Genomic DNA, 21,257 nt, shown 5'->3' on the forward strand with positions numbered 1-21,257 from the left:
ATTTATTAATTTAAAACAACACATGACTAAGATCACAAAGTAAAAGACATTTATGAACTCTGACTTTAGAATATTTTTTTCATCGATGTAAAAAAAGAAAATGAATAGACAGAAAAACCCACAGTAGCCCAAAGGGATCTAGATTCCATGATTTCCTCTGATCCCATACCAAATATTTCAGATAAATAGGTTTTATTTACATAAAACTGTAACTAGAAACTGCCAGTTTGCCATTATGTGGGTCACCTGGTTTGAGTAGGAATAAGGGACCGTTACAAGTATCCTCATCTGTTAGCAGATAATCTACACTCAACCACTGGATTACAAGGTGAGATGGGTTCTAAGGGGGAAAAACATGTAAATCACAGAGTTGAGTTTGGTCCTTGAATGAGAGAATATTCTAGGACAGCTGTGCCCTGGAGCTGATCGATAACCTTGCCTTTCTCATTTTTAAAAATAACAGTTTTATTGTGATACAATTCACATGCCATAAAAGTCACCTTATTAAAGTGTACAATTCAGTGCTTCTTAGTATATTCACAGAGCTGTACAATTTTCATCAGTATCTAAAGTATTATCACCTTAAAAAAGAAACCCCATACTCACATCCTCACCCCTGCCTTCCCCAGGCCCTGACAACCATCAGTCTATTTTCTGACCCTATGGATTTGCCTATTCTGGGCATTTCATAATGTGGTCTTTTGTGCCTGGCTTCTTTTACGTAGCATGATGTTTTCGGGTTTATCCATGTTGTAGGGCTCCAACTTCATTCTTTTGCATGTGGCTATCCAGTTGTCCAGTACCATTTGTTGAAGAGACTATTCTTTCCCTATTAACTAGTCTGGGCTCTCTTGTAGAAAATCAACTGGCCATAGATGCTTGAGTGTATTTATGGACTCTCAATTCTCTTCCACCATTAGTCTACATGTCTATCCTTATGCTAGTCCACCACTGCCTTAATTACTGTAGCTTGTAGTAAGTTTCACATCTGGGAAGTTTGACTCCTCCGACTTAGATTTTCTCTCTCCGTACTGTTTTGGCTACCTGGGGTCCCTTAACAGTTCCATATAAACTTTTTTTTAAAGGCAGGTCAAACTTTTAAACACCTAAATAGAAGAGAATGGAAGAAAAGCTGGTATCAGTGGGTTAAAAAAATAATCAGTGCAGAAATTGCTAGTAAGATTTTTGAGAAATGGGAAAATCTATTGAAAAAAATCTGAAAAGCACAATCAAAATAAAGATACAGTACCAGTAATAAACTGAATCCAATTTTCCAGTGTCAGAATGTGATTAAGAATATACTCATACTGGGGCGCCTGGGTGGCTCAGTCTAGCGTCTGCCTTCGGCTCAGGTCATGGTCCCAGGGTCCTGGGATCAAGCCCTGCATCAGGGCTCCCTGCTCCGCAGGAAGCCTGCTTCTCCCTCTCCCATCCCCCCTGCTTGTGTTCCCTCTCTCATTGTGTCTCTCTCTGTCAAATAAATAAAATCTTAAAAAATATATATATATAAACTCATACTTGTGGAAGTTTTGTTATATAGAAATAAGGAAGAAAAATCAGTCTTCAGCTGCTCAGAAATAAAAATGTCAATTAAATTGCTACAATAAACTCTTAAAAACATGTATTCTAATATTCTTTAAGATCAGTAGCTCTCCAATGAATTAATGGGTACTTCTAGCAACTGCAGCTAACCCATGAACAACGAGGGTTTGAACTGTGTGTGGGTCCACTTACATGTGGATTTTTTCGATAAATACAGTACTATAAATGTCTTTTCCTTATGATCTTCTTAATAACATTTTCTTTCTTCTAGCTTACTTTATTGTAAGACTATAGTATATAACACATATAACTTACAAAATATGTATTATTAAATGCCTGTTTGTTATCAGTAAGGCTTCCAGTTGACTAGCACTTAAGTTTTGGGGGAGGCAAAAGTTACATGTAGATTTTTTTACTTTGGGATGGGGGGGCGTGTTAGCTCTCCTACCCCTGCCCCCGTGTTGTTCAAGGTCAACCACAATTTTATGCAAATATCACATTCTAGAGTTCTATAAACTCCCAGAAATCAATACTTATTTAAAGTCTGAAGTCTTGGATGTGAAATAACAGCATGTTAAGAGAATATCACAAGAATAAATAAAGAAACCATAATTAAATTCAGTAATTGTGAGCCCTTACTACATGCCTGGCACTGTGGTAGGTCCTGGAGATACAGAACGAGCAAAAGAGACTTAGTCTCTGCCCTCAAGATTTATCCAGTGGAGAAGATCGCCATTAAATAATTCCAGGTGGGAAGGATTTACTAAGGGGGTATCTTAAGATTCCAAGGAAATGGCAAGCAAGAGGACTGGGGAATACCCTTGAGCAAGTTTCCTTTAAGTGGAGATGTGAAGAGTCAGTAGAAGTCAGCCAGGCAAAGGAGAGAGAGGGCTCAAGAGAGAAAATTCTAGAGACACAAAACAACATACAAGAAGGCTTGCAGTAGAAACAGCTAGGGTACAAAGAGAGTTAGACAGCTGTAGAGGCCATAAGGGAGAGCGTGGAACAAGATAAAGCCATAAATTCCCCAGAGCCCTGACTGCACAGGGTCTAGTGGGCAATGCTAAACAGTTTTGGATTTTTTTTTTGTAAACAGCAATGTTTTAAGCAGCATCGCATACTCCCTCCTCTGTTTTACCAGTTAATACCTCAGGTGCTCAAAGAACATCAGGATCAACAGATGATCAATTTCATCTGATATCCAGGCCGCCTCAGTATAGGTATATTTACATCAAGGTGAGAGTGTCTACTTACAGTATCAAGTATTTCTTTGGTATGAGCTGCTGACAGGCAAAACCGGGCTCTGGACTCAATAATTGGAGTAGCAGGAAATCCCACCACAACCACACCAATATTCCGCTTCAGCATCTCCCGTCCAAAGGCGCTGCAAGGAGAAAACAGGGTAAAGACACCAGGAAGAGTAATAAACTACAGAACAAAGGTCCTGAATGATTTAAACTCTTAGATGATACAGACATTGGCAACTTCTATTAGGAATTTCCTCTTCTTTTTAAGTTAAAATTGCCAGACTTGGGGGCATCCGGGTGGCTCAGTCGGTTAGGCAGCTGACTCTTGATTTCGGCTCAGGTCATGACCTCGGGGTCCTGGGATTGAGCCCCACATTGCAGCACTGCATCGGGCTTCATGCTCAGCGGGGAGTCTGTTTGTCTCCCCCTCTCTCTGCTCCTCCCCACTGCTGGCTCGTACACACATGCTCACACACACTCTCTCTCTCAAATGGATAAACAAATCTTAAAAAAAATTGCCAGACTTCAATTCGATCCTAAAGTGGTCTTCTCCCAAATGGTTTCCTTCACAAAGGTGAAGAATATAGTTGTCAGAGACCAAATTTTAATAGGGCTTCTCTAAACTAATTTGCAGTTACAGCCTTAAAGTGTTCCTGACACGTAAGAATGGTTCAGAGGCTTCAAAATGAGCTCAAGTTTAAAAGCTTGTCCTTGAGGGGTGCCTGGGTGGCTCAGTCGTTGAGCGTCTGCCTTCGGCTCAGGTCACGATCCCAGGGTCCTGGGATTGAGCCGCGCATCAGGCTCCCTGCTCAGCAGGAAGCCTGCTTCTCCCTCTCCCCCTCCTGCTTGTGTTCCCTCTCTCGCTGTGTCTCTCTCTGTCAAGTAAAGAAATAAGATCTTTAAAATAAATAAATAAATAAATAAAATCTTATTCCCTGAAATGTTAGGTTTGGCAGCTCAAACAATTCTTTTTTTTTTTTTTTTTTTAAGATTTTATTTATTTGACAGAGATTGCACAAGCAGGGGGAGCCACAGGCAGAGGGAGAGGGGAAGCAGGCTTCCCGCTGAGTGGGGAGTCGGATGCGGGGCTTGATCCCAGGACCCTGGGATCAGGGCCTGAGCCGAAGGCAGACGCTTAACCTATTGAGCCACCCAGGCGCCCCAGTTTAAACAATTCTTAAGATTAAGGATGCAGATGGGACGCCTGGGTGGCTCAGTCGGTTAAGCATCTGCCTTTGGCTCGAGTCATGGTCCTGGGGTCCTGGGATTGAGTCCCAAGTTGGGCTCCTTGCTCAGCAGGGTGCCTGCTTCTCCCTCTGCCTGCCCCTCCCCCTGCCGCTCCCCCTGCTTGTACTCTCTCTCTCTGACAAATAAATAAATAAAATCTTTAAAAACAAAAAACAAAAAGATTAAGGATGCAGAGGATCTGCTATAACATGGACATCTTTCTGCTGACAGAATGACTGACTAGCATTAGCCCTCTAGACCAGGCACTTCTCCCCCCCCCCCCCAAGTTTGTTTATTTATTTATTTATTTAAAGAAGATTTTATTTATTTATTTATTTGACAGAGAGAGAGAGACACACACAGCGAGAGAGGGTAAACAAGCAGGGGGAGCGGGAGAGGGAGAAGCAGTCTTCCCGCGGAGCAGGAAGCCCGATGCGGGGATCCCAGGACCCAGGGCCCACGACCCGAGCCGAAGGCAGACGCCCAACGACTGAGCCACCCAGGCGCCCCTGTTTATTTATTTATTTCAGTGATCTCTACACCCAATGCGGGACTCGAACTCACCACCCCAAGATCAAGAGTCACACACTCCTCTGACTGAGCCAGCCAGGTGTCCCAAAGACCAGGTATTGCTCTGATGGACTTGGGTGTTAAGCTGTCTTTGGAATTTAGGGTTTCCTTTGGTTTTGTGAGGGAAACTTGTCCCCAGGCTTCAGCTGACTGCCCAGACTACACATACCTTGTTTAACTCCCTACCCCAAGCCAAACTGGTGGCACGGGACTTTACTCCATATACGTATCTTGTCTAAATAACTCATTAACTTCCATGTACATTTTATTTGCTAATTATGTTGTTTCTTGACTATTCCCTTAGGTTGTTTTTGTTTTTGTTTTTTTTAAGTTTATTTATTTAAGTAATCTCTACACCCAACGTGGGGCTTGAACTCAACCCTGAGATCAAGAGTGGCATGCTCTTCCTAACTACACCAGCCAGGCATCCTTTCCCTTAGCATTTTAAAGCATCTGTTTGAGAGTAAGAAATACGCCCATTCTAATTACCTGCGAAACCAGCCTTTCCCCACTCCTTCTAGTACTTCCTCTGACCCCGAGCATTCTGCATCTTCAGCGCACCCTCCCAAATGGTCTAGTTCTTTATTCCTGTCCGCCTCACCCTCTCTAAATCTTAATGATAATGCACAGTTTCCCCTGTGTAGAATAGGTTAGACCCAGTTCTTTCTAAAGAAACAGTTCTAGACTAAGTCCTCCAGACCAGACAACTCTTTATTTATGATAATTCCATTTAAAGAAGAGTGAGAAAACCCTACAGCTCTGCTTTGGTTCATTCTCTCCATTCCCTCTGAAGGCCAAATATGCATATGACTTCCTGTTGAAAACTGAACTCTTTTTCCCTCAGTGGCCACCTTTTCCCAACTGACCTCTTACTACCTTTGGTTTTTGTTTTTTTTTTTAAAGATTTTATTTATTTGACAGAGAGACACAGTGAGAGAGGGAACACAAGCAGAGGGAGTGGGAGAGGGAGAAGCAGGCCTCCTGCGGAGCAGGGAGCCCAATGAGGGGCTCGATCCCAGGACCCCAGGACGACGACCCGAGCCGAACGCAGACGCCCAACGACTGAGCCACCCAGGCGCCCCATCTCTTATTACCTTTGGAATCACCCTACTTCTAGGTTCCCTGCTTTTAATCTTCTCCCCTATAGATCCATGTTAATGAAAATTTACTGAGTGCCCTCTGAGTGCCAGGGACTCTGGTGGGCACTGGGGATTCAAAGATGAATAAAAATATTTGCTCCTTTAATGAGTTCAATTAAACCTGAGAAATGATCCTTATCCAATTTTATATTTAAGATCAGTCAAAACTCACAAATCTGAAAAGATATGTGGATTTTTCTTTTTCTTTTTCTTTTTTTACTGAGTCCACACTAAGCAGATAACTCCTTTCTATTTTACATTTCTGATGCAGTTTTACATATACTTATTTTGCAAATAATTGTATTAGCTCACTTCACATTACTTTTCAAATGTCTTCTGCTTTCGTTATACATCTGGACTTCTCAAATACACTGGAAGCTATTCCAGGGCAAGGTTTTCCATTATGCACGAGTTGCATAAACCAAAGAAATTGGTGTAATCTGCACCTTGGGTAGTCATGCAACTAACTATACGCCCTGACCTCTTGGCCCCCACTCCCCCCTTGCGCACCGCGTTTTAGCTCCACGCACCTTCTTGCTATTCCTCAATCGGCTGAGCATGTTCCTGTGTTATGATCTTTGCAAAGAACTTCTTTCTCCAAGTGGCTAGCTCTGCTCCTTCCAGCTCAGATGTCACCTTCCCTTCCCCCCAGGCTCCCCGCTGACCACCCAGTTTGATACTGTCATCTGCCTGCCCTCTCAATCTCCCATATCCTGGTCTACTTTTCCCCGTAACATGTATCGTCGTCTTCTTTTTTTATAAAGATTTATTTATTTGAGAGAGAGAGAGAGAGAGCATGAGAGGGGGGAGGGTCAGAGGGAGAAGCAACGCCCCGCTGAGCGGGGAGCCCGATGCGGGACTCGATCCTGGGACTCCGGGATCATGACCTGAGCCGAAGGCAGTTGCTTAACCAACTGAGCCACCCAGGCACCCCCGTCTTCTAACTAATTACATAACGTATTTATTACATTTGTCTGACTCCTGCCCTGTTAGAACATAAGCTCCACAATGGCAGGGATTTTTATTTTTGTGTTCTGTCCACTGATCTATCCTAATCTCCTAGAAGAGTGCATTAAACTCAGTATTTGTTTAATAAAAGACTAACAAGTTAACTTATTTTATAAATTGGAATCCACTATTTAATCTATGGAATTTCTAGCAAATCTAGAAGGTTAACATAATAAGGCCAAGACAATTTTTCCTAACAAAATACACAAGCCTGAGTGTAATATCACGGAAGCCTTGAGTCTAATGAGACCAGTCTGTAGCCTGCAACAGAACATACCCAATTTTGGGGCACCTGAGTGGCTCAGTTGTTAAGCGTCTGCCTTTGGCTCAGGTCATGATCCCAGGGTCCTGGGATCAAGCCCTGCATCAGGGCTCCCTGCTCCGCAGGAAGCCTGCTTCTCCCTCTCCCACTCTCCCTGCTTGTGTTCCCTCTCTCGCTGTGTCTCTTGTCAAAAAAAAAGAACATACCCAATTTTGGCCGGCATGTAGAGCATCAAAGGCACCACTGGAGAGTCTTCATTCCCATAGATGATGAAGCCCATCTCTTTCAGACGTCTCCTGAAATACTTCGTGTTTTCAGCTAACTGCTGGATACACTCTGTGCCTGGAAAATCATGAGGAGGAAAACACAAATAACACTAAGAAAAAAGGAGTGGAAAAAAGACAGCAATGTATCTCCATTTTGTCAATCAGTCCTATGTTTGGTTCTTCATTTCTAACATAAAATGTTTTCACGTAACAAACTGTATGAAATATAAATATAAACAAATCTTGCTTTGTGGTCTGCCACAGGTGTTCCTAGCAGCTTTTGTAATAACATACAAAATGAAGTTTAATGATTAGTATTGTCATGGCACATTAGCATCCTTAAACATTTTCATCAATACACCTCATTTAACACTCTACCATCCCTTCACAGTAGGTAGAATGTTCACTGTTCTCTTCATTTTATCGATTAGGTGACTCTCACAAAGGTGGTGACTGGCCTGCAGTCACAAGGTAATAAGGCACAGTTGAGACTAGAATCTAGGTCTCTCAACCTCAATATTCATCCCAATGAACCAAGCTGCAAATACTTTTACACATATGACCAGATGTAGAACCATTAGAGCCCCAAATTTTCCTCTTGAGTTTGATTTTATGTCACCATCTCCCTGAAACTTCTATCAGACAACAGTAGTGTATCCATAATAACATATATATATTTTTAAAGATTTTATTTATTTATTTGACAGAGAGAGACACAGCGAGAGAAGGATCACAAGCAGGGGGGAGTGGGAGAGGGACAAGCAGGCTTCCCACAGAGCAGGGAGCCCGATGTGGGGCTCAATCCCAGGACCCTGGGATCATGACCTGAGCCGAAGGCAGACGCTTAATGACTGAGCCACCCAGGTGCCCCCATAATATCATATTTTTAATCCTAGTTTGTTCATCTTCCCTAAAATATAAATGGATTAAAACAAACATTTCTCAAACTGCTAACTAACTAAATGTTTAGACTGGGTTTTGACATTACGGTAGGTCAATCTATGAACAGACGTCCAAACAATCATTCTGTTCTAAAGAGTAAGCCTAAATTCAAAACATCAGCTTGCAAAGGGCTAAGAACTGTTTCAGGGTCTTCTCGACCACAAATACTCATAAACAAGAAAAGGTTGCAGTCATTTTCTCACATATATTAGAAAGCCAACAAATTCACATTTTAAAAAATACAAATTTCACACAAAAGATAAGTAATCAGTTTATCAGAAATACAGGTGGTTAACAAATGTCCTTAGAATACCAACTTATCCAACCATTCACTGATGAAAAGCTACCCTCAATAAGTCTGCTATAAATAACCCACAGTTAATACTTTGTGCAAATAATTTCAGGTTGACTTCGATTGGCTTACTGTGAGCGCTGAAGAACGCCACTTCAGTTATGACCCCTGTCTCACAATAAAGCAGACATTAAAGTATGGTACATTTCGGTATGTCTATAACTGATGATCCTGTGCCCAGTTTTTCCCCAGAAATACCAATACATGCTTACTCCACATTTAGAAAAAGAGACTTCCACTTCTGGCCAGGATAGAGTACCCAGGACCAGATTTACCTTTCTGCTGTCCACAACAGAAAACTGGACAAAGCACATAAAACAAAATGTATATAAAATGATTTTCAAACACCGGGTCATAGGCAGCACTGGACTGTGCTGTTGGAGAGAAGGAAAACAAAACATGAGCCTCTGGATTGCTCCCTGACTGGCTAGAGGCAGGTCCCAGGCTGTTTGCTGCCCAGGGAGAGGAACCTAGTCTGGTCAGGGGAGGACACCAGAGATTGGACTTGGGGGGTCTGCAGCAGGGTCCCCTACAGCCTTTGGAGGAGTGCCATCCGCTCTGCATGAGAAGAAACCACCAGGGGCTGGGGAAAGAACCACCAGAAAGCAGCAGAGTCAATAGTTCCTGGTGCTCATATGGAGTTGGCAACAGTTTGTATTTTCATCTCCCAAAATGGGAAGACCTCAGAATTACACTAGCTGTGGAGTGAAATTAGCCCTAGACTAAAAGTTGCTGTGGGTCTATCCTAACAAACCTTAAAAGCAAGTCTGGAAAGGATCCAACTGATTCCAAGAACAAAGTCCAACAACACTACCTAAAGGAATACAATAAAGCGCAGCCCCTGATAATGTAAAATTTACAACGTCTGGCATACAATAAAAAAATTCCAGGCATTCAAAGAAACAGGAAAATATGACCCATCAACCAGGAGATAAGTCAATCAACAGAAACAGACCAGAAATGACAGAGTATCAGGAGACAAGAATGTACAAAATGCTATTATAAATACCCTCCATACATTCAGAAAGGTGGAGGAAACATGATAAAGGGAGAAAGGAAATATATAAAAAGGAACAAACAATTGATACAGGCAACAATGCTGATGGATCTCAAAAGCATTATGTTACATGAAATAAGCCAGACACAAATAAGCCTCTCACAAAGGTGGTGACTGGCCTGCAGTCACAAGGTAATAAGACACAGTTGAGACTAGAATCTAGGTCTCTCAACCTTAATATTCATCCCAATGAACCAAGCTGCAAATACTTTTTTTTTTTAAAGATTTTATTTATTTATTTATTTGAGAGAGAGAGAGAAACAGCATGAGAGGAGACAGGGTCAGAGGGAGAAGCAGGCTCCCCGCCGAGCCGGGAGCCTGATGCGGGACTCGATCCCAGGACTCCAGGATCATGACCTGAGCCGAAGGCAGTCGCTTAACCAACTGAGCCACCCAGGCGCCCTGCAAATACTTTTATACATATGACCAGATATAGAGCCATTAGAGCCCCAAATTTTCCTCTTAAGAGTTTGATTTTACATCACCATCTCCCTGAAACTTCTATCAGACAACAGTTGTGTATCCATAATAACATATATATTTTTTTAAAGATTTTATTTATTTATTTGACAGAGAGAGACACAGCGAGAGAAGGATCACAAGCAGGGGGGAGTGGGAGAGGGAGAAGCAGACTTATACACTGTATGCATTCATTTATAGGAAAAGTCTAAAAGACATAATTATAGATACAGAAAACAGATTAGTGATTGCCAGGGAGTGGAGAGAGAACTGACAGCACAGGGGTATGAGGGAACTTTTGGGGGGTGACAAAAATATTCTAGCCCTTGATTGTGGTATGGTTACCTGACTGTATACATTTGTCAAAACTCATGGAATTATACACTTAAAATTGGTGAATTTTACTGTATACAAATGATATCTCGTTAAAGATTATTTATTATTTTTTAAAAGTTTATTTATTTATTTGAGAGAGAGAGAGAGAGAGAGACACAGCAATAGAGGGAACATAAGCAGGGGGAGTGGGAGAGGGAGAAGCAGGCTTCCCGCGGAGCAGGGAGTCCAATGCGGGTCTCCATCCCAGGACCCTGGGATCATGACCTGAGCCGAAGGCAGACGCTTAACGACTGAGCCACCCATGCGCCCCTAAAGATTTTTTTAAAAATTTAATGAAACACTGGCATATTAGTACATGTTTTTTTTCTGTACCCACTTTATTATTTTGCAACTTGCTACCTTTTTCTCATCACAAACCAACTAGTTAAAAATTTTTTTTTCTCCAAGAATATCAAGAAAAATTATCAAGGAAGAAAAGAAATCTTAAGGATGTAGACCTTAACTTTTCCTTTTTTTTTTTTTTTTTTAAAGATTTTATTTATTTATGAGAGAGAGAGAGCACAAGCAGGGGGAGGGGCTGAGGGAGAAGCAGGCTCCCCAATGAGTGGGGAGCCCAACTCGGGGCTTGATCCCAGGACTCCGGGATCATGACCTGAGCCAAAGGCAGATGCTTAACTGATGAGCCACCCAAGTGCCCCAGACCTTAACTTTTCCAATTAGTATATCATTCTAAGTAAGTTTTCTTTAATGAAAGGAAGTGAAAATCTCAGTCTCACTATTCATCACCATCTGCTCCCTGACAAGAAGAGTCCCAGAAGAAAATACATCTAAAACGACACTCACATAACACAACCTGAAGATAGTGGGAATAGCATTTAAAGTCTCCAACTTACACATCCCATTATTGTTGAACAGTATTCCTTTGTAAAGATACACCACCACTGTTTTGTTTGTATATCCACTCATATGTTACTGGACATCAGGGATTACCAACCTTCACTTTGGTAGCTATAAAGTTTAGATTAAAAAGAATTCTCTCCTAAACATGTATTTAAGCATCCTAGTCACACTGGAATTGAAATAAAATTTAAAAATAAAATGAAAAGAATTAAAAAAAAAAAAGAATTAACAGCTCAATTTCACTTGATCCTGACTGCTTTTAGATGGTTATAATAAAAGAATGTACTATTTATACTTTACACATAAAGAAACAGGCCCAGGGATGTTAAATTATTTCTCTAAGGCCTTTCAGGAGGCAGATCAAGGTTTTCTGATTCTGTCAGTGCTTTTTCTTCTACACCAAACCAAGCAATTATGTATTTTTCAAACTTTAAAGTGTTCAGCCCTTTATTGGGTAAGAGTACCTGTGTCTTATTTTTTTTTTTTTAAGATTTTATTTATTTATTTGAGAGAGAGAATGAGAGACAGAGAGCATGAGAGGGAGGAGGGTCAGAGGGAGAAGCAGACTCCCCGCTGAGCAGGGAGCCCGATGCGGGACTCGATCCCGGGACTCCAGGATCATGACCTGAGCCGAAGGCAGTCGCTTAACCAACTGAGCCACCCAGGCGCCCAGCCTGTGTCTTATTTTTAAACAGCACTTACTGGCAATGAATGGGGTAGGGATGAATGGGTGCAGGAGCCTAAGGAGACACAGGGCAAGTATGAGACAAGTGAAAAGCAATTCTTCCAATAAATTCACCCTGAACAGCAAACTGCAATCTCTGCTGGTGAGTACCGGAATAAAGACTGAGCGGGAGTGTCAGGCCAGTGCTAAAGAAGTCGGCTCAGAAATGGCAGTCGTAGGGAATCACACAAATTAAGTGGTCTGTTGGACCTACAGAAGTCGTAGCCTGAACCAGAAACTGCTGATATTTGACTGTCACCTAAAAATGGCAATTTCTTATGGTTCAACCAAATAATTTCAAAGACAATAATAGAAAAGTAGACAAATAACTGCAGACAATTCAGTAAGCTCTGGCGCTTATACATACTGGGAAGTAGTTACATAGTTATTCCTTATTCTTAAGGTGATGCTGAATTTTAAAGACAACACAGTTACCCATTTTGAATTAAATATCATCTAAAATACTAGTTAAGAGGCACCTGGGTGGCTCAGTCAGTTAAGCGTCTGCCTTCAGCTCAGGTCATGATCCTAGGGTCCTGGGATCCAGCCCCAGGCTGGGCTCTCTGCTCAGCAGGAAGCCTGCTTCTCCCTCTCCCCACCCCATCCCCGCCATGTGCGTGCTCTCTGTCTGAAATAAATAAGATCCTTAATAATATAAAATAAAATACTAGTTAATACTAATGCAAGAAGTGTAATTGCTACTTAAATCCAATCTGCTAGCTCAGTTCGAAGAAGTTTTCTTACCGGAGCTGCAGCAAATTATAATGGGCTGGAAGAATGGTCTAACAGCGATTTCTTTCTTTCTTTCTTTCTTTCTTTTTTAAGTAATCTCTACACCAACACGGGCTCAAACTGATGACCCCAACAAGAGTCACATGTTCTACCAAGTGAGCCAGGCAGATGCCCCTCTAATAGGGATTTAAAACATGTAAAAAAAGAAGGTTTAGCCTTATTTAAAAAAAAATCTAACTCTTAAAATGTCTTTATTCTTTTAAGAACACAGATGGTAACAGAAGAGGTCAGCATTCTTCTCTACTTTTCAAACATAAATCTTTACTTTTAAGGATGATAAAAAGCAAAGCAATTCTGAGAAAACCTCTACACTGATTCTCTTGAACTTTACAACTAAACCTCACTCTGTGGTTGTGTTTGTGGAGTTCTTCAGTAAAAATCTGTGGCATGGTATAAAAGAGAAAGAAAAGGAAACAGGAGTACATAATTTAATTTTTCAGAAAATGTAAAAGATAACTTTAATAGGTCATTTTTAGTCCTCAACTTCTTTGCAATAAATTTTATGCTTAGGAAGTGATGAAGGATCAAAAGATTGTGATGGCATCATTAGATTTAATTCTTTCAAGGAAAGAGAAAACCTAAAAAGGAGGGGCATCACAATTATTTACCTATTGATAACCTATATTAATTACATCACTTTTATGAAATAGGATTAGATTTGGAGCTATATATATTAACCACTGCCACACAGATTGTGAAGTTGAACCAACTGCATTCCAGATGTTCTCCAAAAGGAATATTTCATCACGTCTTAATCCAGATTCCTCGGGATTTTCACTCAGCCATGTAAACTTAATGTCTGAAGGAACTACTGGTTTATCACTCAAATGAAATTTCAATGCCCTCTCAGGTGTCAATCAGACCAGATAGTATTCGATGAGCTACAAATCTTCTAAAGTCTCAGGACTGGTTAAAAAAACGGGATAAGACCTATGTACAAAGTAAGGGGATACAAAAGGCAGCAGATATTTTGTCTTAAATGGCATTAGTGCTAACTAATCAGAAGTTATGCTTGAAAGAATATAACATGTACTCACCTGCTTAAATAGCAATGTAATTGTTAATTTAGCTGATGAGCTTTTATATAACTTATAACACAATCAACAAAATATGTCTGAGTCTGCAACTTCAAAAACAACATTTCTGGTGTTAACTGAAATCTTTCAAAATAAAGGACACAAATATAAATGATGTTCAGCCAGAGCTGATCCCCTAACTCACATCATACTCCATTATACAGCTCCTAATCTTCTTAGATTTCCTGGATATGCTGATATAATCTGCTTTCCTGGGAAAAATAAAATTACTGCTACTCTTCAGACTTATACTTCCCAATTAATTATAATGGGCTGGAAGAATTTGAAATTGAAGAACTTCTTCCCCCAGCCCCCCTTCTTCTTCTTTTTTTCCCCCCCTTCTTCTTAAAGGTCATAATTTCAAAGCAGATTAGGGTTTTCTTAATTGAGGGTCCCCCAAACAAAACAGGTAGCCCCAAGAATGGTTTCAATTAGTTTTCAGCATTCACCACGAGGTAAGGGTCATAAGGCAGCATAAAATATGGAAAAAAACTACCCAACACCTTGTTCTAATTTATACTATTAAACACATTACATTGTGGATATTTCACATAATATCTCTTAATACTTTATGTCTCAGAATTGAATTTAACTATCAATCTTTTATTTATTTTTTTAAAAAAGATTTTATTTATTTATTTGACAGAGAGAGACACAGCGAGAGAGGGAACACAAGCAGGGGGAGTGGGAGAGGGAGAAGCAGGCTTCCAGCCAAGCAGGGAGCCCGATGCGGGGCTCGATCCCAGGACCCCGGGATCATGACCCAAGCCGAAGGCAGACGCTTAAAGACTGAGCCACCCAGGCACCCCTTAACTATCAATCTTTTAGTTTAATCATCTGTCCAAATGTCTCATTTTTGCTATCTGGAAAGTTACTTTTTCTAATATTTTACTGTGGTTGGATTATACTGCAGAGTGGAAAGGAACGATGTTTCACTCCAGTGGTTTTTCCTCTTGAAAAGCATTTTTTAAAAATAGAATAAACAGGGACATTCTGTGTTTACTTTGCCTATGTTAAGCATGTGTTGCCACTGAAATCTACAATGAGGTTATATCTTAAAGATCTCTTAAATAAATGTTTATATAATATCAGGTAAATGAGATCACATGCAAACTATGTTTTCAAAGGCTATTCCCATGATTATGGAAGCTCTTAGTACTTTTCTCTTCAAGGCACAGAAAGGATGTAATCTAGCAAGCACAGTGCCAGGCTCCATAAATCCTTCTTTCCTTTCCTTTTCATTTCACCTACTGTATCTCTAAATATTACCAGGTTGACTACCACCCAGCCTTATCTTCTGATACTACTTTATAGTCTACTGTCAGTGAATATAAGAATATGGTGATTCATATTAATCTAAATTGGCATTCTCTTCTACTAGTGGTGCTACATCTGAATCCAATGTTAGGCCAACAGCTCAATCTCTTGCTAGCCTGGAAGTATTCTGGGCTGAGGTGAAGAGGGAATCAGGTCTGCCTTAACTATTGCCACCATGGCAGTTCCAAGAACTGTCAATTATTTGCATGGTAGAAGATCTCAGATGCAAAATCACGATGACACTTTCCAAAGAGACAAGTACACCTAAGGCTGAGAATTAAAATTCCTTTTATGCTCAATACGTAAACCACAGCGTCTTTCCTACATCAGTAACTTCTGAGAGGAAGAACAGACTTAGTAGGGCTGCACTCCTTTCCCTTTTAGAAACAGGAAATTTAAGAATTATTTCGCAGCAGAGGAAACTAAACCAATGCCCAGAGGTGCTAAGTCACTCCAACGGAGGAACCAGGATTTGAACACCCTGGTTCTTCTAGTCTTTTTTCTTCTCTCTTTTTTTTTAAGATTTATTTATTTATTTTAAAGGGGCAGGGAGAGAAAAACTTAGGCAGACTCTACTAGATGCTGAGCCAGATGCAGAGCTCGATCTCTTGACCCTGAGATCACGACCTGAGCTGAAACCAAGAGCCGGAGGCTTAACTGATGGAGCCACCCAGACGCCCCACTGGTTCTTCTAGTTTCTAAGACTGTGCCCTTAACCACTGCTCACTGATCCACTCCAGCTTCTGTATTAAGTAGGTCTTGAAAGGGAATGGTAGTTAACGGGAATGAAAAAGGAGAACTGAGTAACTGTTTAATTGAAGTCACTGACAGGGCTTGCTGGCGCATACCCTGGAGACTTACCTGCCTCTTAGGACCTTTCACTAACTTTGCCTCCACCACCCCGGCCCAGGAGGCCACTCGGCTCCTGGATTCTTGGGCCCTGTCCATCTGGTCCTAGGGAAAGAGACGGTGCCCAGAGACTTCCTTTCATCTGTAGCCTCCTTTGTAACAGCGCACCAACTGGTCTTAATGGTTAAACTGCTTCAAGCTTCTGCATTCTTTGCTTCCTGACCTAAGTCCCTGATCTGTAGCAGACCTGACTTATTTCCTTTGAGATTTGCAGACCACTGGTCTTTTTTTTTTTTTTAAAGATTTTATTTATTTATTTGAGACAGAGAGAATGAGAGAGACAGAGAGCACATGAGAGGGGGGAGGGTCAGAGGCAGAAGCAGGCTCCCCGCCGAGCAGGGAGCCCGATGCGGGACTTGATCCAGGGACTCCAGGATCATGACCTGAGCCGAAGGCAGTCGCTCAACCAACTGAGCCACCCAGGCGCCCTGCAGACCACTGGTCTTGAGGCGTGGAGGACTCAACCTTCCCGCAGATAAGGCCTGACTCCACGCGAAAACAGCTGCCCTGATGCCAGACTCATGTCCACTCAGGAGTAGCTGCCGGACGCTGGCTTCTCCTGCATGCAGGCCCCTCCCCTTTCCCATGCCTTCCCTTTTAAGAGCCTCGGGCTTGCCCTGGATGGGGAAGATGGTCTTTGAGGTGCTAGTCTACCATCTTCCCAGGTTGCTGGTTTCCTGAATAAAGCAACCTTTCTTTTCCCACCATCACTTGTCTCTCCAGTATCGATTTTCGTATGGCGAGGAGCCGAATCTGAGTTTGGAACTGGTTCTCTTGTCTGGTAAATTTCCATTCTAAGATTTCTATCACTGCTCCATCTTCCAAAGGGGGGCATCCTGGAAAATTTCAGTCAACCATTGCCAGTGTATCTTAGTAAGACTGCTATTGGCATTTGGGGCACAGTTCTTGGTTAAGGCTGTCCAGTGTCCTGAAGAACATTTAGAATCACTAACCCCTTGGCGATAAATGCCAATACCACTTCCTCACAGCCCAGTCTGTGACAACCAAACATGCCCCTAGATGTTTCCCAACGTGTCTTAGGAAGGCAGCACAGTTCTTGGTTAGTTGAGAACTACTATTGGCCTTAAAGTTATTTCTTTACAGGGAACATGGGTTTCTTTTCTCTTTAGCCTTAAACTTAAGCTGGAGATGCATTAGTTGTATATAGGTCTTGGGCATGTTTTTACCTCCCTTAGATTCAATTACCAATTATCTAGAAGAAGATATACATGTGGGGCAATCTGGTATATTTAAAGTATAAAACCACACATGGGAAAAACCAATATAAAATAAGAGCTAACTGATTAACAGTGTATTAAAAGGCAATACTTTATGATTAGGTAGGGCCTCTCTTCAGCAGGCCCTTTCCTTACCTTTCTGGAATTTTATTTCTATTCCATTAATTTGGACTGTTCCAAATTATTACAGCTTATATCATAAATTGTACTCCCTCATTACTCTACTCTCTCCAGTTTTTCTCCTCCTTCTATTGATATAATTCGCGTCCTGTAAAATTCACCCCTTTACAATGTACAATTCAGTGGTTTTTAGTATAGTCACAAAGTTGTGCCACCATCACCGGTATGTCATTCATCCCCCCTTCACCCCAAGGAAACTCCATAGCTGTTAGCAGTTGTTCCCCATTTCCTCTCCCATTAATCTACTTCTTGTCTCTATGAATTTGCCTATTCTGGACGTTTCATATAAATGGAAAAATATGATATGTGGCCCATGGTGTCTTCCTCCTTTCACTTAACATGATGTTTTCAAGGTTCATCCGTGTTGTAGCATGCGTTGGTACTTCATTCTTTTTTAATTGTCTTTGCATGGATACACCACATTTTGTTTACCCACTCGTCAGCTGATGCCCACTGGGTTGTTTTCACTTTTTGGCTATTGTGAATAATGCTGCTTTAAACATTCATGTACAAGTTATCATGTAGACATACGTTTTCAATTTGGTTGGGAATATACCTAGGAAGAGAATTTCTGGGTAATATGCTAATTCCATGCTTGCTGTGCGAGGAACTGGAAACTGTTTTCCAAAGTAGCCTGGCAATTTTACATTTCCACCAGTAACGTGGGAGCATTCCAATTTCTTGGATCCTCACTAACAATGTTAGTCTGTCTTTTTTATTCTAGTGCGTGTAAAGTGGTTTCCTGTGGTTTTCATTTGCAAATCCCTAATGTCTAACAGGTTTGAATAACTTCTTTTTTTTGCGCTTATTGGCCATTTATGTATCTTCTTTGGAGAGATACTTATTTAAATCCTTTGCCCATTTTTTAATTGGGTGTTTTAATTGGTTTTAGTGTGAGTTGTAAAAGTTCTTTCTTATCAGACATGATTTACAAAATTCCTCCCATTCTGAGGGCTGTATTTTCACTTTCTGGATGAGGTGTCTTTCAAAGAACAAAAGCTTTGATGAAGTACAATTTATTTTTCTTGGTTGCTTGTTCTTTTGGGTGTTAGAACTAAAATCACTGCCTGCGTGCCTCGATGGTGCAGTCGGTAAGACTCTCTCTCCCTCTCCCTCTGCCCTTCCCTGGATGCACACACTCTTTCTCAAAAATAAATAAATCTTAAAAAAAAAAAAAAAAAAGAAAGAAAAAAGAAAAATGAAATCCCTGTTTAATCCCACAGTCATGAGGATTTACATCTACGTTTCTTCTAAGAGTTTTGTAAATTTAGCTCTTAAATTTAGGCCTTTGATCCATTTTGAGTTATTTTTATATATGGTGGGAGGTAGGGGTCCAACTTCATTTTTTTGCATGTGGATATGCAGTTTTCTCAGAATCATTCATTAGAAGAGACTGTTCTTTCCCATTGGACTGTCTTGTTGAATACCAACTAATCATAAATTAAAAAGTTTACTTCTGGACTCTCAGTTGTATAGCTTTTTTTTTTTTTTAAAGATTTATTTATTTTAGATAGAGCGAGCAGGAGAAGGGTCGCAGAGGGAGAGAGAGAATCCTGAAGCAGATTCCCCGCTGAGTGCAGAGCCCGACACAGGGCTCAATTCCAGGACCCCGAGATCATGACCTGAGCCGAAATCGAGAGTCAGCCGCTCGACTGACTGAGCCACCTTGGTGCCCCTAGACTCTCAGTTGTATTTCTTGGTTTACGTATTTATACTTGTGCTGGTATGACACTATCTTGATACTACAGCTTTGGGACATGAGACTCCTCTAACTTTGTTCTTTTTCAAGTCTATTATAGGTCTCTTGCATTTCCATATGAACATTAGGATTTGCTTGCCAATTTCTACAAAAAAGGTAGCTGGGATTTTGAAAGGGATATTGTTGAATCTATAGATCAATTTGGGAAGTACTGTCATCTTAACAATACTAAGTCCTCCAACCCATGAGCACAGATATCTTTCCATTTGCTTAGGTCTTCTTCCTGCTTTTTTGGTACATTTTTTTCTTGGGTAGAATGTAGTAAATATTGCCAAAATATTGAGTTGGGTTGAGAAGGCAAGGCAAAGGAAGAAATGAATAAACACATTTAATATAAAATGATACAGTTCCTTAACCATCTGAGCCACCCAGGTGCCCCAAAATGATACAGTTCCTAATTTGAGTAAGAATAAATAATGTTTCTTCTTTTCTCCACTTCCATTTCTAATCCCCTCTGGAAATGTGTTTTTAAATGTATTAAAATGTGTTGGAAAGGTTATACTGAGTATTGACAAAAGAGTATCTGGAACTCTCAAGATGTTGCTAGTGAGACTGTGAACTGGGACTTTGTAAAAATGGCAATATATGCTGAACCTAAGCATATGTCTATTCTATGACCTGGCAATTCTATTCCTAGGTACAAACACCCAACAGAATTGTGTACCAAAAGACACATACAAGAGTGCCACTCTTTTTTTTTTTTTTAAGAATTTTCTTTTTTTTTTTTTAGATTTATTTATTTATTTATTTGAGAGAGAGAGAATGAGAGAGAGAGCACGAGGGAAGAGGGTCAGAGAAGCAGACTCCCTGCTCAGCAGGGAGCCTGATGTGGGACTCGATCCCGGGACTCCAGGATCATGACCTGAGCCGAAGGCAGTCACTTAACCAACTGAGCCACCCAGGCGCCCAAGAGTGCCACTCTTAATAACAGCCCAAATCAGGAAACAACCAAAATGTCCATTAGCAGAATGAGTAACTAGAAATATATATTTTTTTTTTTTTAAGATTTTATTTATTTATTTTGAGAGAGAGAGAATGAGAGACAGAGAGTATGAGAGGGAGGAGGGTCAGAGGGAGAAGCAGACTCCCTGCCGAGCAGGGAGCCTGATGCGGGACTCGATCCCAGGACTCCAGGATCATGACCTGAGCCAAAGGCAGTCGCTTAACCAACTGAGCCACCCAGGCGCCCTAGAAATATATTCTAACAATATTTATTGTTTGATACTAGGCAGCAATGCAAATGAACTTACTGTTCCACCCAAATGTGCAGATAAATCTCAAAAGACATAATGATGAATAATACACAACAGATTCAAAAGAGTGATTATACATATTATATGTATGATTCCACTCATATGAAGTTCAAGAACAGGCAAAACTAATAAATAGTGACAGAAGTCAAAATAGTGTCAAAATTATCTTTAGCCACTACATCAAAAACTAATGATGTAATGTATGGTGATTAACATAACATAAAAAAACAAACAAACCATTATGTTGCATGCCTTAAACTTAAAAAAAAAAATTATCTTTAGCAAGTTGGAATGGAGACTGGGAAGAGGCACAAGATAGCTTTTTGGGAAACAGAAATGTTCTATCTCATGATCTGGGTGGTGGTTAGACAGGTGTGTATTCACTGAACTGTATGCCAAGATTTGTGCACATTACTGTAGGAATGTTAATACTTAAATAAAAGTAAAAATTAACATTTAAATACTTGGAAAATCAAAGGAAGTTAAAAAAACTGGAATGAGGGGCGCCTGGGTGGCTCAGTTGGTTAAGCGACTGCCTTCGGCTCAGGTCATGATCCTGGGAGTCCCAGGATCGAGTCCCGCATCGGACTCCCTGCTCAGCGGGGAGTCTGCTTCTCCCTCTGATCCTCCCCCCTCCCATGCTCTCTCTCTCTGTCTCATTCTCTCTCTCAAATAAAATCTTAAAAAAAAAAAAAACCTGGA

The 21,257-nt window shown here is 40.9% G+C and overlaps 1 protein-coding gene across 1 annotated transcript in view; it reads right to left on the minus strand.

Annotated features, from left to right (window-relative positions):
- SPTLC2 (serine palmitoyltransferase long chain base subunit 2) overlaps positions 1 to 21,257 on the minus strand; it is a 106,706-nt gene that overhangs the window by 7,547 nt on the left and 77,902 nt on the right. Inside the window, exons 10-11 of the mRNA XM_045901320.3 lie at positions 7,202 to 7,337; positions 2,797 to 2,926 (exon numbers count right to left, since the gene is read on the minus strand). Of these exons, the coding sequence (XP_045757276.1) occupies positions 2,797 to 2,926; positions 7,202 to 7,337 (266 nt within the window). The remainder of the gene's footprint in view (positions 1 to 2,796; positions 2,927 to 7,201; positions 7,338 to 21,257) is intronic.

The sequence above is a fragment of the Mirounga angustirostris genome, unplaced genomic scaffold, assembly GCF_029215605.1.
Source record: "Mirounga angustirostris isolate CCGP_5_RB_7025 unplaced genomic scaffold, mMirAng1.0.hap1 SCAF_9, whole genome shotgun sequence".
Taxonomy (NCBI): Eukaryota; Metazoa; Chordata; class Mammalia; order Carnivora; family Phocidae; genus Mirounga; species Mirounga angustirostris.